Raw genomic sequence first — 12,638 nt, forward strand, 5'->3', positions numbered from 1 at the left:
ATGTATGTATGTATGTATGTATGTATGTATGTTTTGAATTTTTGAAAATCAATAAAAAAATTGAAAAAAAAACTTCTTTTTTTCAATTTTTTTTATTGATTTTCAAAAATTGTGCTGGGACAGATATGGACCTCCAGATTCCCAGACTACCCTTGTACCTTTATTTCTATGCTGACCTCTCTCATTGTCTCTTTGTTGGTTAGACTGATACCTCTCCGCTTGCATTGTGCTTTCGGCTCCCTCTGCCTTCTCACGCTCCTCTCTCAGACCTCAAGAGGTCAGGCTGGAACGTTCCATCACAGGAGGAGCCAGCGTATTGAAAAAAATAACACCACAGGCTAGTCAGTTAGACTAGAACCAGGAGCGTTTCTACCCAAGTATGTAGGTACGGCAATAAATGGCTTTGTTATTTTCCTACCTGCAAGCATCTCCCTGTTTGTGTGGTGGCTGGTTGCCACAAGCAAAAGTCTTCTCTCTAACTGGGATCCACTCCCTTAGTGCTTCCTTGCTGGGTTTCAGCCAGTGATCCAGTGAACCTCAGCACACTTGCAAGGAACTGCTCATTCCCCCACCTGCATGCTCCAAATGAGTCCCCGTGCGCACACTGGAAGGAGCCCCAGAGAAACATCCCATGAGAGAATGAAATCAGGCATGCAATTTCAGGAGGAGGCACTCAGCCCTAAAGTCTTCCTTCCTGCTTTGAAATTTGGCCCTACAATTTTGTTTCATGTTGCCTCATTTGCACATAAAGTGAACTGTGGTTTATTAGATGAAGGCTTAGACCTTGCCAGGGGTTGTTTCCTGCCAACAAGCAACCATCTGAAGCCACGGTTTGCTATTTGTGGCTTGACAGGCCATCTAGCAGCAGGTGCTTGCTGGAGATAAAGGCAGGAGGAAAGAAGAGATGGAAAGCAAACTTTGGAAATACAAGCCATGGTCTGTTTGATTATCCTGAAATATTTTTTTAATGTGTTTGTGGGAGGGGGTGCTATTGTTTTGCTTTTGCTTTTATTATGTTTTTCGTGTTTTTATCTTGTATCTTTATGCTGTGAACCAACCTGACATCTACGGATGAAAGAAAGTATGCAAGATTAATAAATAAAATAAGTAAATATTCAGGCACAGGTTGTGGTTAAGTCTTGTGTTGTTGAACAAAGCGAGTAATTGTCAAGTAATTTAAGCTTTGCAAAATCTGAACTATTTGGTTAGAGCGTGGTGCTGACGCCAAGGTTGTCCCCATGTGGGGCAGCTGCGTATTGGACTAGATGATTCTCAGGATCCTTCCCAATGCTATGATTCTTTGAGAGCAACCAAAGAAAAGCACTTTGCAATACACCTTTGCTAAACCCGGCAGCTCTTGCTTTGAAGAGTTTCCTTAATCCCATAACTAGCAGGTGTGATAGGAATTTTGTGGTCTTAGATATATGTTAAATGTGCATAACCGCACGTACATAGATCAGCACAGGAAGACTGACCTGGAACCATTTTTGATTCCCAAACTGAGCAAATGTTTTCTCTGCCAGGTTAAAGGAAAATGGAAGAGACTCCCCATTGTCTTTTCCTTCACAAATCCTGTCTTAAGGGTATGTCTGAGTTTGAATTGGGTGAGCCTGTGACCTGGCTCAGGAACTAAGTATTTATCATTACAAAAGACTGGCCAGGCTCCCCAGGGTATCCAATCAAGTGACCATTAACAGGTAACCTGCCAGACAGGACTGAGTTTTCTGTTGTAGACAGCCCCTTCTGTGATGTAGGTATGATGTATCTGAGGGGTGGTCTTGAGCTACACCCCTTCTGTGATGTAGGTATGATGTTTCTGGGGGTGGTCTTGAGCTACAGGGTGGGCAGTTTCAAAAGTCTATATAAGACCTTGCGTGCCATTGTTCTGGGTTCCTCCTCCCTCCTGCGTGTGATGAGTGAGGACCCTGTTGCAACAGATCAATGAAGATCAGGCTTACTAGCTGCTTTGCTTCTCAATATTCTCTGGTTGGCCTCTGTTATTTTCTCCTACAATAGGGAACCTACATAAGGACTCTATATGGGCTCTTGGAGACCCCATAAGGGAAAAAGGGCAGATTTTTGTTTACAACACAGGGCATGTGTTTCTGTGCAGTCTGCATTTCAGCACATGATCTTTGTGGCTGTTTTCTTGGCTTGGCTTTCACTGTGAGCCAGGAGGGAGGAATGGCAGGTGGGCCTCTCCCGGGGTGTGGGTGTGTGCTCCATCTCCCACTTTCTGGTGTGTGTCCCCCCCCCCCCCTCGAGCAAGGGAGGCGGGTGGTTCAAAGGGCAGAGCAAGGGGAACAAGAAAGCCACAGGAACCAGGGACTGCTGTGCAAAGTGAGAGTTTTACTGCAAAAGTGGGTGAGGGGGTCCAGCAAACATGGCGGAGGTGGGGAGGCGACCAGGTGCTGAGAGCAGAGCATCAGGGAGACGGTGGTGGTCACTGCCCTCAGATTGGGGTCTGTGCAGGGTCCCCCACTGCAGCTGCTCCACAAGGTCCCGGACGTTGCATCTGGAGAGGGAAGATGAGAGAGGGAGAGGGTGAGTCCAGCCTCGCTGCAGGCAGCTGTCTTTGCAATTATTACCATTTATTAAATTTAGACACTGCCCTCCATCTGAAGATCTCAGGGCAGTTCACAACATAAGGCAGCCCTGTTTAGGGAAGCTTTTAATGTTTCATAGACTACAGTCATACCTCAGGTTGAATATGCTTCAGGTTGAGCGTTTTCAAGTTACGCTCCATGGCGACCCGGGTTTTGCCGCTTGCGCATGCGGAGACTCTCAAAATGATGTCACGCACATTCGCAGACACGCAGATGCATGTTACGTTCTACTCAGGATGCGAAGGGGGCTCCAGAAAGGATCCCGTTCGCATGCAGAGGTACCATTGTATTGTATTTTAATATTCTGTTGGAAGCTGCCCAGAGTGGCTGGGGAAACCCAGCCAGATGGGTGGGGTATAAATAATAAATTATTATTATTATTATTATTATTATTATTATTATTATTATTGAAAAGGCGCTGTTGCAAGGCCTGTGTTTTACAGGCACTCTAGACAGTTGGGCTGGCAGAATCCAGCTCACGACACTCGCCACCCCAGTGTTATAAATGTCCCACAGAAATCCTTCTAGCGAGTCAATACCGTGATGCCGTAAACCCTGTGGGGCTCGTGGCAGGTTATGGGAATGTCCCTGATTTCCAGGGAACGGCAGAGTTTTTTCCTGCCGGCACGGCCAGTTCTGCCTGGGGTTTCTGCAGCAGACCTTTCCTCCCCTGGCTCTCAAATATGCTTCCTGCAGGACATCACGGGTGTGGGATGTGAAACACAAGAGCAGTCAAGTACAACATTCCTAGAGTGAACATGTTTACATATGGGGAGGAATGTTTGTCCAGCCAGCAGGTAAACTTCCTGTTTCCTTCTGGGCTGGGACAGACTTCCTCTGCATGTGACTAGAGGTGGGCGTGGCCTCACCTGTGCAGGTAACGACAAAAGCACAGGGCAGGGCAGCCACCTCTCTCTCTGTGACTACTTTTGTTGAAGAAGCAACATCTGCTTAGCCAAAGATGCTTTCTTGGCCTCCAGCCAAGAGAGGACAAAGGGACTGTCTCCTTATGAGATAGTTTACAGGTGTATGTTACTTTTCTAAGCTAAGTCTGCCTCCTGGGATCCGACTGTGAACAGAATGATGTGTGAGTAAACTCTTTTTATATTTTTATAGAAGACTGTGTCGTGTCTTATCTTTTATGAGGGAATAAGGGGAAAATACCAGAACAGTTATTATAGAGACTTTAGCGAGCCTGAGCAAATATATCCGCTGCGAGTTTATAAAGGGGAATGTTACTCTGCTAAATTGTGAGCTTGTTAACATAAGTTGGAAAGGCTATAATCAAACAATATATCCTCTCTTGCATGCCTGAACATTCCCACAAAGGGGTCACCTCAGAATTCAGGAGTGGAACAGGCCAATTTGCCGCAGCCATTCTGGCAGCATTTCTTGTCCCCCGGGCAGTTCGAATCCACTTCGCACGCATTGTGGCAGGCGCCCAGCATGGAGATCCCGATGGAAAGGCTGGGGCAAGTGCCTGGCTTATCTGCAAGGGGAGAAGAGCAGAGAGTGAGCAGGCAGAGACATCTGGAGCCCCAGGAGGAAAAGGAAGGCAAGCGCAGAGGCAACCTCTGCAGCCCATCTGGCAGTGGGTCTCCTCCTCCAGGGCAGCCCAGGCTTTTCACTGCTCATGGACAGGCGGGTGAAGGCGAGGGAGAGCATGTTTTAAGTGGAATCACAGAAGGATCCTGCAAAGCAGAAGACCAAGGAAGGGTGTAAGGAAGGGGAGGAAGAAGGAGATGGAGCTTCAGAGTCACACAGAACACCAGAAGAGCCTGAAACAGGCCAGTGGAACAGGCCAGTGACCCTTCTAGTCCAGGATCCTGTTCTCCCAGTGGAAAACCAGATGCCTATCATGGGGAACCAGTAATAAGTGGAAGCAGCAGCAGTTGCCTTAAAGGGGAGGCCTCTACTGCTGATGGACGGCTGCCACCCCAAGCACATTTTGTAGCACTGGACAAGACTTACCTCTGAGGTTGGACACAGGAAGCCTTTGAAGCTCACACCACTTCCTTTTCCACACTGCACTTTTCATAGAGTTGTGGAGTTCAAAGGGACCCCCAAGGGTCATCCAGTCCAACCCCCTATAACAGTGGTTCTCAACCTGTGGGTCCCCAGATGTTTCTCAACCTGTGGGCCCCAGACTACAACTCCCATCATCCCTGAGCTCTGGCCTTGCTAGCTAGGGTGATGGGAGTTGTAGTTCAACAACATCTAGGGACCCACAGGTTGAAAAAGGCTGCCCTGTAATGTAGGATTCTCAACTAGATCATAGATCATTTGTACAAATAAGTATGCAATTGAACACACAATAACTGTCTAAAGCAGCAGCTATAACAACAACAACAACAATAATAATATTTATACCCCGCCCTCCCTGGCGAAAGCCGGGCTCAGGGCGGCTAACACCAATAAAATCACAGTAAAAACATAATAGGGGGGAAAGAGAGGGGGGTACCCAATTTAAAATATAGGTTTAACTACCACTTAAAATGCAGCCTCATTTTAAAAGCAGCCCATAAATCAAAATCCAGACCATAAGGGGAGGGAAACACAAGGGTCAGACTGAGTCCAAACCAAAGGTCAGGCAGAACAGCTCTGTCTTGCAGGCCCTACGGAAAGATGTCAAGTCCCGCAGGGCCCTGGTCTCTTGTGACAGAGCCTTCCACCAGATTGGAGCCACAGCCGAAAAAGCCCTGGCTCTAGTTGAGACCAATCTAACCACCTTGTGACCTGGGACTTCCAAAGTGTTGTCATTTGTGGACCTTAAGGTCCTCCGCAGGGCATACCAGGAGAGGCGGTCCCGTAGCTACGAGGGTCCTAGGCCACATGTCCTAGCTACTAGTAGTCCTAGCTACTCTCTGTGTTGTCTTTGCACACAGGTGGGCACCCTTACAAACTAGTGTGCAACAGTGTTCTCTGTTCCCCTCCCCTCAATTACTGTTTCTGTTAACTTTTTTTTCTATTTTGTATTTTAAGGGTGAAGGTTCCAAGGGTTCTGCATATACATACCGAAACCCTTGGGGGCCCAACCCAAAACCATCAAACGGTGCCCCCTGCCAGGGAAAAAAGGCTGGGTGAAGATCTACATTGGAAACAAGATTGTGGGGTCGGTGGGGGTCAAATCAACCTTCAATCTGGGAATCAAAGGCTGCTGCAAAGGTGGGGGGAGGGCCTACTGAAGGATGCTGGGTGGTGCAAACCCCAGGAGGCGCCAGGAGGCAGTCCCCTCCTTTCCTCCCTAGGGGTTGGGAGGAGAGCTTCAGTGCCACCTATTCACCCAAAGGCCACTGTGGAGGCAGCACTGGGGGAGGTGACAGCCCTCTTTCCAAGAAGTGCACCATGAGTGCAACACAGCTGTTGCTATCACCACAGGATCAAGAGCAGGAGCCGGCAGTGATGCATTCATCCGAGGCTAGATCTCCTGCCGCATGGATCCTGCTGCCTGAGATACTTGCCTCACAGGGCCTCACAGTAGATGCAAAGATAGACACACACACACACAGAGAGAGAGAGAGAGAGAGAGAGAGAGAGAGAGAGAGAGAGAGCTTTTTCTGGGGGGACGCAAGGGTATGCATGTCAGGAGGTCTGTTCCGCAGCTTGGTTCAAGCTGGAACAAACTTTTACTGTCCTTATCAGACGGCTATAAATCAAGCTTTCTTCTGCTGGCCTTTCTTTACTTTCACTTTTAGGCAGCTTCTTACTCACAGTGTCTCTATGCAGCTTTTTTCTCTTCCGTCTCTGAAAGCTGCCGGTTCCAGGAGACTCCAACCGGGACAAAAACAGCCCCCAGTTCTTCCTCTGCTGGCACTGGGCCTGTAGCCCTGATCCCTGGGCCCATAACCATTGTCACGAGCTTGACCTACACCCGACTGGCATGTTCTTTCCCTCCTGGTCAGTCGTTCGGGAGCTTCAAAAGCTTTCTTCAGCCTGAACATCACAGCGACCGATGCCAACAGACATCGGCACACTTAGGGATCCACAGAGTCTTCGCAGTTTGCGTAACAGAACTCAGCAACTCAGCATTTTGAGCTAATCTACTTCATTTACATATAAACACATACAGAGCACTGCAACATGGCTCCCCCTCTCTCTAGCATCAGACAGCAAAGAGAAAAAGAACGAAGGACAATAGTCCTACTTCACATAACACAGGAACACAAACATCCCGTCTCCGTCACTTCCCACTCTGTGGAGTGAAAATATACATTGTCACGTGATAGACAAAAATCCCATGACTGCAGTCATGGAGCAGGAATTCTAACATCGCATACCCCTAAACATTTTGTGAATCTAAGTTTGGCTTCATTGAGGGGCAGTATTTAAATATGAGTAGGAAAATGAGAGTACCCCTAAACATTTTTTTGGGGGGGAGCACTGGATGGATAGATAGATTAGATAGATAGATAGATAGATAGATAGATAGATAGATAGATAGATGATAGATAGATAATAGAGATAGATAGAGATGATAGATAGATAATAGAGATAGATAGAGATGATAGATAGATATCAGTCTATAGAGATGGCAAGGTTGCTGCACTGCTATCCTGCCTATTTCATAGAATCCTGGAATTATGTAGTTGGACGGGACCCTCCCTCCTCAAATCTAGGGATCATAGCTAAAGCATTTCATTCATAGACATGTTAAACACGGGAAGCAGAAACTTCGTCAGACTACTGCAGTCGAAGGTGACCTCAGAAAGCTCCATGGAGGCCATGAGCTCTTGAGAAGGGCTTTCTTGGGCCAAAATGAGTTAAATAGACCCTTGGGGTCCCTTCCAAATTACAATTCTTTGATTCTAAGGACAACATGGGGATGATGTTGCATGCGCAGGACCCCAAAACGGCACCCGCACCCAGCAGAGGGTGCACCTGATCGTATGGTTTGTACACGCCCTGAGTCAACACTAAGTTCTTGCCTGTGTGAGACGCTCATTAAAGGATTTCAACAGGGAAAGAAGCACTATATTAAGTATTTCCTGGAACTGCAGCTGGTTGCGAAAGAGAAATGCCTGGCGGACGAGGCAGGAGTACCTTCTCCGAATGGGGAATGTCGGCCCCGCAGAGACGAAAAGGAGATTCTCTTAAGAAGCAAAGTTCTCTGCATCTCTGTCAGCCTAGATGGGGCACAATCTCACCTCTGAAGGCCAGCTCAGCCCAGCCCAGCCCACTGTGTTCGCAGGCTTAGCCAGGCAACATTCCAAGGGAAGAGGAGCCTGGAAGTGTTTTGGGGCTACCCAGGAGGTCCCTGCACGAGCTTTTGTTGCAGCTTCTCACTTCTCCAATGCCACCATGTGTGCCTCCTGCCTGCCCCATCCCGCCCCCCACCAGAGAAACAAGAAAAAGCCACAGCCGCTTCTCCTGTCGTGGGGGCTGCCTCCAGGAGCCAGATGCCTCTGCCACCGCCCTATGACCCCAGCAAGCCTGGCTTCAGAAGGGGTGGGGTGTGCTTCGAACCTGAACATTTTGCCTCAGGCAGCAAAATGGGCTGTCCCAGAGCCTAGGAATTGCCAATCAGAAGGTTGGTGGTTCGAATCCCCGCAACAGGGTGAGCTCCCGTTGCTCGGTTCCTGCTCCTGCCAACCTAGCAGTTCGAAAACACGTCAAAGTGCAATAAATAAATAAATAGGTACCGCTCCAGCGGGAAGGTAAACGGCGTTTCCGTGTGCTGCTCTGGTTCGCCAGAAGCAGCTTGGTCCTGCTGGCCACATGACCCGGAAGCTGTACGCTGGCTCCCTTGGCCAATAAAGCGAGATGAGCACAGCAACCCCAGAGTCGGCCACGACTGGACCTAATGGTCAGGGGTCCCTTTACCTTTACCTTACTTCCAAAAAGCCACCAAGAATTCCCGTGAAGACCTCCCTGACTGGAGGAGGGCAGAAGGTGAGCGGGCACCTCTGCACCCCATCCTGCCCCACTAGTGCATGGGGCTCCAGTCACTTAAGGAACATGGTTACTCTTTGCAGACTGGAGTGGCAGGACCTTTCTGCCCTGCAGGGCGCTGGGCTAGATGGCGGGAATGGCACATCCAAACTGTTATGCAAGGGTTAATGCCATAGCACAAAATCCTATGATGTTAACACCACTGTTGGGTCAGTGGTCAAGGGCAGAGAGCGAGTTTTAATTGTGAGAGCAGCAGGTGTTGTTTTCATGCTGCAGTGTGCCTGTGAATATTCACCAGTCTCATATATGAATTCATGTAAATATGTTTCAGAATACCAAGTAAAAGTAAAATGTTATTTTAAACAAAGTGTCTTGGCAGTCTTTTCTATGAGAGAAAAAGAGAACTATTAAAAAGGGTCAAATGACCCCAGGCAATTTCCGCATAACTGTGTACAATTACCACACCGATGACCCCCGGGGTCCCTTCCAGTCCTCCCAGCTCTGCAGTTCTATCATTCCACAAAGAAGATGCTTGTCTCCTGCTTCTGCAGGATCCTGGTTGTCACAGAGAGGGTTCAGGCTGGCTCCTGCACCGCTCTCTCATCCTCCTACCAAGAAGCTTAGAATCACAGAACCATAGTTGGGACCCCTGAAGGTCCTCTAGTCCAACCCCCTGCAATGCAGCAATCTCAGCTAAATCATCCAACCCCTGCTTAAATGCCACCTCCCTCCTTTATGCCACAGAAGGAGCAAATCCCCAAACGCTGCTCTCTGCAAGGACGCTCCACAGATCAGGAGACCCCAGGCCTCACCTGCATACCTTGTTTGCCCAACTTATGACGTGACTGTTCTGCATCCATTCAGAGGGGCCTGGGCCTGGTGCCACTGACTGCTGGAAAGATGGGGCAGGGGCTTCCATAACAGGCAGCCCCCCTCCACTCACAGCATCTGGCATCATGGTCCTGAAGCTGAGGCCTAAGATTATAAGAGGAGCCTCCTGGATCAGGCCATTGGCTCATGGAATCCAGCCTCCAGTTCTCACAGTGGCCCATGGGAAATTTGCAAGCAGGATCTGGGCACCAGAGCCCTCTCCCCTTTGTGGAGATAGAGCGGAAGCATCCTGGGTAGTAGCCACGGATAGCCCTCTCCTCTACTGAGATATCTAAACCTCTTTTTAAAGCCTTCCAGGTGGGTGCCCATCAGGGTCCCCTGTGGCAGTGAGTTCCACAGTTCAACCATGTGGTGCCTAGCTGAGATTGGCTCCTGGGGGGGCAGGAGGATTGCAGTGGGGGCACAGGAGGGCCAGTGTTACCATTTGGGAGATGGCAAGAGGCCCCGCAGCCCGTCCGGCAGCACTTCTCGACGCCCTCGCAGCTGGCATCAGACTGGCACTCTTCTGTGCAGTTACTGCTGGCGCTCTCCATCTCTGTATCTGGGCATTTGCCCCCTTTGACTGCAGCAACTGGAAAACGCAAAGAGAAGACAGAGTTGCCTGGAGGGGTGCCACCCGGCCTCTTCTTGGGGGCCCTTGATGTGGCCGCAGGGAGTTCTCCTGCCCTTGGGGTGGCAAGCTGGCATCAATGCCCATGGCAGGCATTGCAGCAAATGCCTTTTCTGGGAGGGTGGACAGCAACTGCCCTGGGCTCCCTCCCAGGTACCCACTGCAGGTAAGAGAGGCAAGAGGGTTTCCCTGCCGAAGGAGAGTCAGGTGGGCCGGGCCTCTTCATCCAGCTGGGCCAGGCTGGAGACAAGGGCTTTTCTCTTCTTCTCGTCTCACACCCACCTGTAATGTTCTGTTTGAGCAGCTCTATCCGCAGAATCGAGGCTGTGAGAAGCCCCACCAGGGAGACGAGGACGAAGAGTTGGAGGCAGCTGCTATTCCTGGGCGTCATGGTGTTGTTCCTCGCAGAGAAGGTGCTGTGGTCTCTGGCTGCTGCAGGCCAAGCTTTAAGCTCTCTCAGGTGTGGCTGGCGGAGGGGGAGGGAGGTGGGGAGGGGGAAGAGAGGCTCCTGGGCGATGGACAGAGAACAAGTGGAGCCCAGCTCCCTCCTCCTTCCATTGCACAATCGGATCGGATCAAGTAACGCAGCTGGCCCTGGTGTGAACCAGGAAACGGCAGGCTCAGGGAGCCATAAGAGAAGAGTCTGGGAGTCTTTGCTCAGCTGGCTAGGGACCCTTCTGTCTCTCCACCAACTCCTGGTCTCCTTGCAGCATGCAGGGGTTGAAGATGCTCTAGCAAGCCCCTGCTCTTCCCAGAGGAGAAGTGCAAGTTGGATCAGCATCCCGAAGGCCAAGGGCATTGTGCCATTGACCAAAATCACATTTCCCCATGTGAGCCCGCAAGGGGTTCTCAGGAGACATGCCAGGGCAGGTGGAGCTTGCCATCGAATGTGGTGCCACAGGGAAAGGTTCGGAGGAAGAGAGGCTGGCTGCTGGCACTGCAAAGGTCCAGGAGCACATGAGGCAGAGAAGGCAGCAGAGTGGCAGAGACTCTGCCCTTTTTCAGGGTATACCCAGATCTTCTTGTAGTGCCTCCTCTGCCACCTGAATTGTGGTTGATGGTAAAGGATGATGCAATGTTTGACGATAAGAAGAGCCCGCTGGGTCTGGTCAGTGGCACACCTGGCACAGCATCCTGTTCTCACAGTGGCTGATGTCCTCAGTGTTGCTTGAGTCCTCAAGAGCTACTGGCTCTCTCAGTCCTTCTCTAGCTTTCCACCAACTCATGGCCTCACCAAAGGCCAGAGCAATCCACTGTGCCCAGTTGGTGTCTGCTCCCAACCAAAGGGCTGGGCGCAATGCAGAGTGATGCCCTGCTTTGCACAACCAGCCCTTGAGCAGGAGAGAGAAGGGGCAAGCCTGTCATCTGAGGTACCAGGCTGGCTGTCCAGGTCTCAAGTTCCATGTTAGCCCGGCTGGGGGGCCACCCAGGTCCCTTTGCCCCCTCCCTGCTGGGTCACAGGGCACCTGGCAGCCTCCCTCCTTGCGTGTGTTCTCACGCCAGTTAAATCCCCGCTGTCAACAATGAGACAAGGTTTTGGGAATGCTGGAGCTGATGCTTTGTTTGCAGTTGCAGGCACCATGCCTGATCGAGGGACACAGATGTCCGCTTACATAATGGGGGTTTAACTCTCCCAGCTTCCAGGGCAAGCAAGATTGTCGGCCCAAGCAGGGTTAGCACCCCTTGCTTGGATAGCCTAAGAAAATGGGCTATGAAGGTGCCATGAGCTCTGATGGAAAAGGAACTGGCTGGCAAGGAGGGGCATTTGGCTTCTGCCCGGGCATCGTAATCACAGGTGAGCACTTCCTGGCTGAAGCGTTCCTCCACAAGAACATAAGGAGGCCCTTTTGGACCAGGCCAATGGCCCATCTTGGACGCGGGTGCCGCTGTGGGTAAAACCTCAGTGCCTAGGACTTGCCAATCGTATGGTCGGCGGTTCGAATCCCCGCGGCGGGGTGAGCTCCCGTCTTTCGGTCCCAGCTCCTGCCCACCTAGCAGTTCGAAAGCACCCCTAAGTGCAAGTAGATAAATAGGTACCACTTTATAGTGGGAAGGTAAACGGCGTTTCCGTGTGCTGCGCTGGTGCTGGCTCACCAGAGCAGCTTCGTCACACTGGCCACGTGACCCGGAAGTGTCTGCGGACAGCGCCGGCTCCCGGCCTCTTAAGTGAGATGAGCGCACAACCCTAGAGTCGGACACGACTGGTCCGTACCGGCAGGGGTACCTTTACCTAATGGCCCATCTAGTCCAGCATCCTCTTCTCATAGCAGCCCAGGAATAACGAACCTTCTTAGAACCTCATAAGTCTCTTACATTGACGGTCCGAATCCATTCTTTTCACCAGTCACTCTGATAGTGGCAGGCAGGTCCTTGGAGGCTGGAAAGTCATCCAGAGTGGGCTCCCTGCAGCTGTGTGCACAGAGGAGCCAAGGAGCCTGGGTGCAGCAGCAGCTCTGATTTCTTTACACAGGGAAGGGTGACTGGCGGGCCAAGGGGCAGATCCGGATCTTCTTTCCATATTTGCACATCTCCAATCGAAGCACAATTGAATCGGGATGTGGGTGGCACTGTGGGTTAAACCACAGAGCCTAGGACTTGCTGATCAGAAGGTCGGTGGTTCGAATCCCCGCGATGGGGTGAGC

The 12,638-nt window shown here is 50.7% G+C and overlaps 1 protein-coding gene across 2 annotated transcripts; it reads right to left on the bottom strand.

Annotated features, from left to right (window-relative positions):
* Nucleotides 1-2,329: 2,329 nt before the first annotated feature.
* On the bottom strand, nt 2,330-11,867 carry LOC310847143 (WAP four-disulfide core domain protein 2-like). Of its 2 annotated transcripts, XM_083744711.1 has the most exons (5): nt 11,298-11,867; nt 10,279-11,206; nt 9,808-9,957; nt 3,943-4,095; nt 2,330-2,515 (listed from the first exon to the last, which is right to left on the bottom strand). In XM_083744711.1, exons 2-4 carry the CDS (start codon nt 10,793-10,795, stop codon nt 3,944-3,946), a joined length of 819 nt encoding a protein of 272 aa, XP_083600837.1. In that variant the 5' UTR covers nt 10,796-11,206; nt 11,298-11,867; the 3' UTR covers nt 2,330-2,515; nt 3,943. The 2 variants fall into 2 exon arrangements, with proteins under 2 accessions (XP_083600837.1, XP_083600836.1); XM_083744710.1 differs by lacking the exon at nt 11,298-11,867 and having other exon boundaries at nt 10,279-10,469.
* Nucleotides 11,868-12,638: the final 771 nt, after the last annotated feature.

This window comes from Podarcis gaigeae (genome assembly GCF_964106915.1).
Source record: "Podarcis gaigeae genome assembly, chromosome: 6".
Classification (NCBI taxonomy): domain Eukaryota; kingdom Metazoa; phylum Chordata; class Lepidosauria; order Squamata; family Lacertidae; genus Podarcis; species Podarcis gaigeae.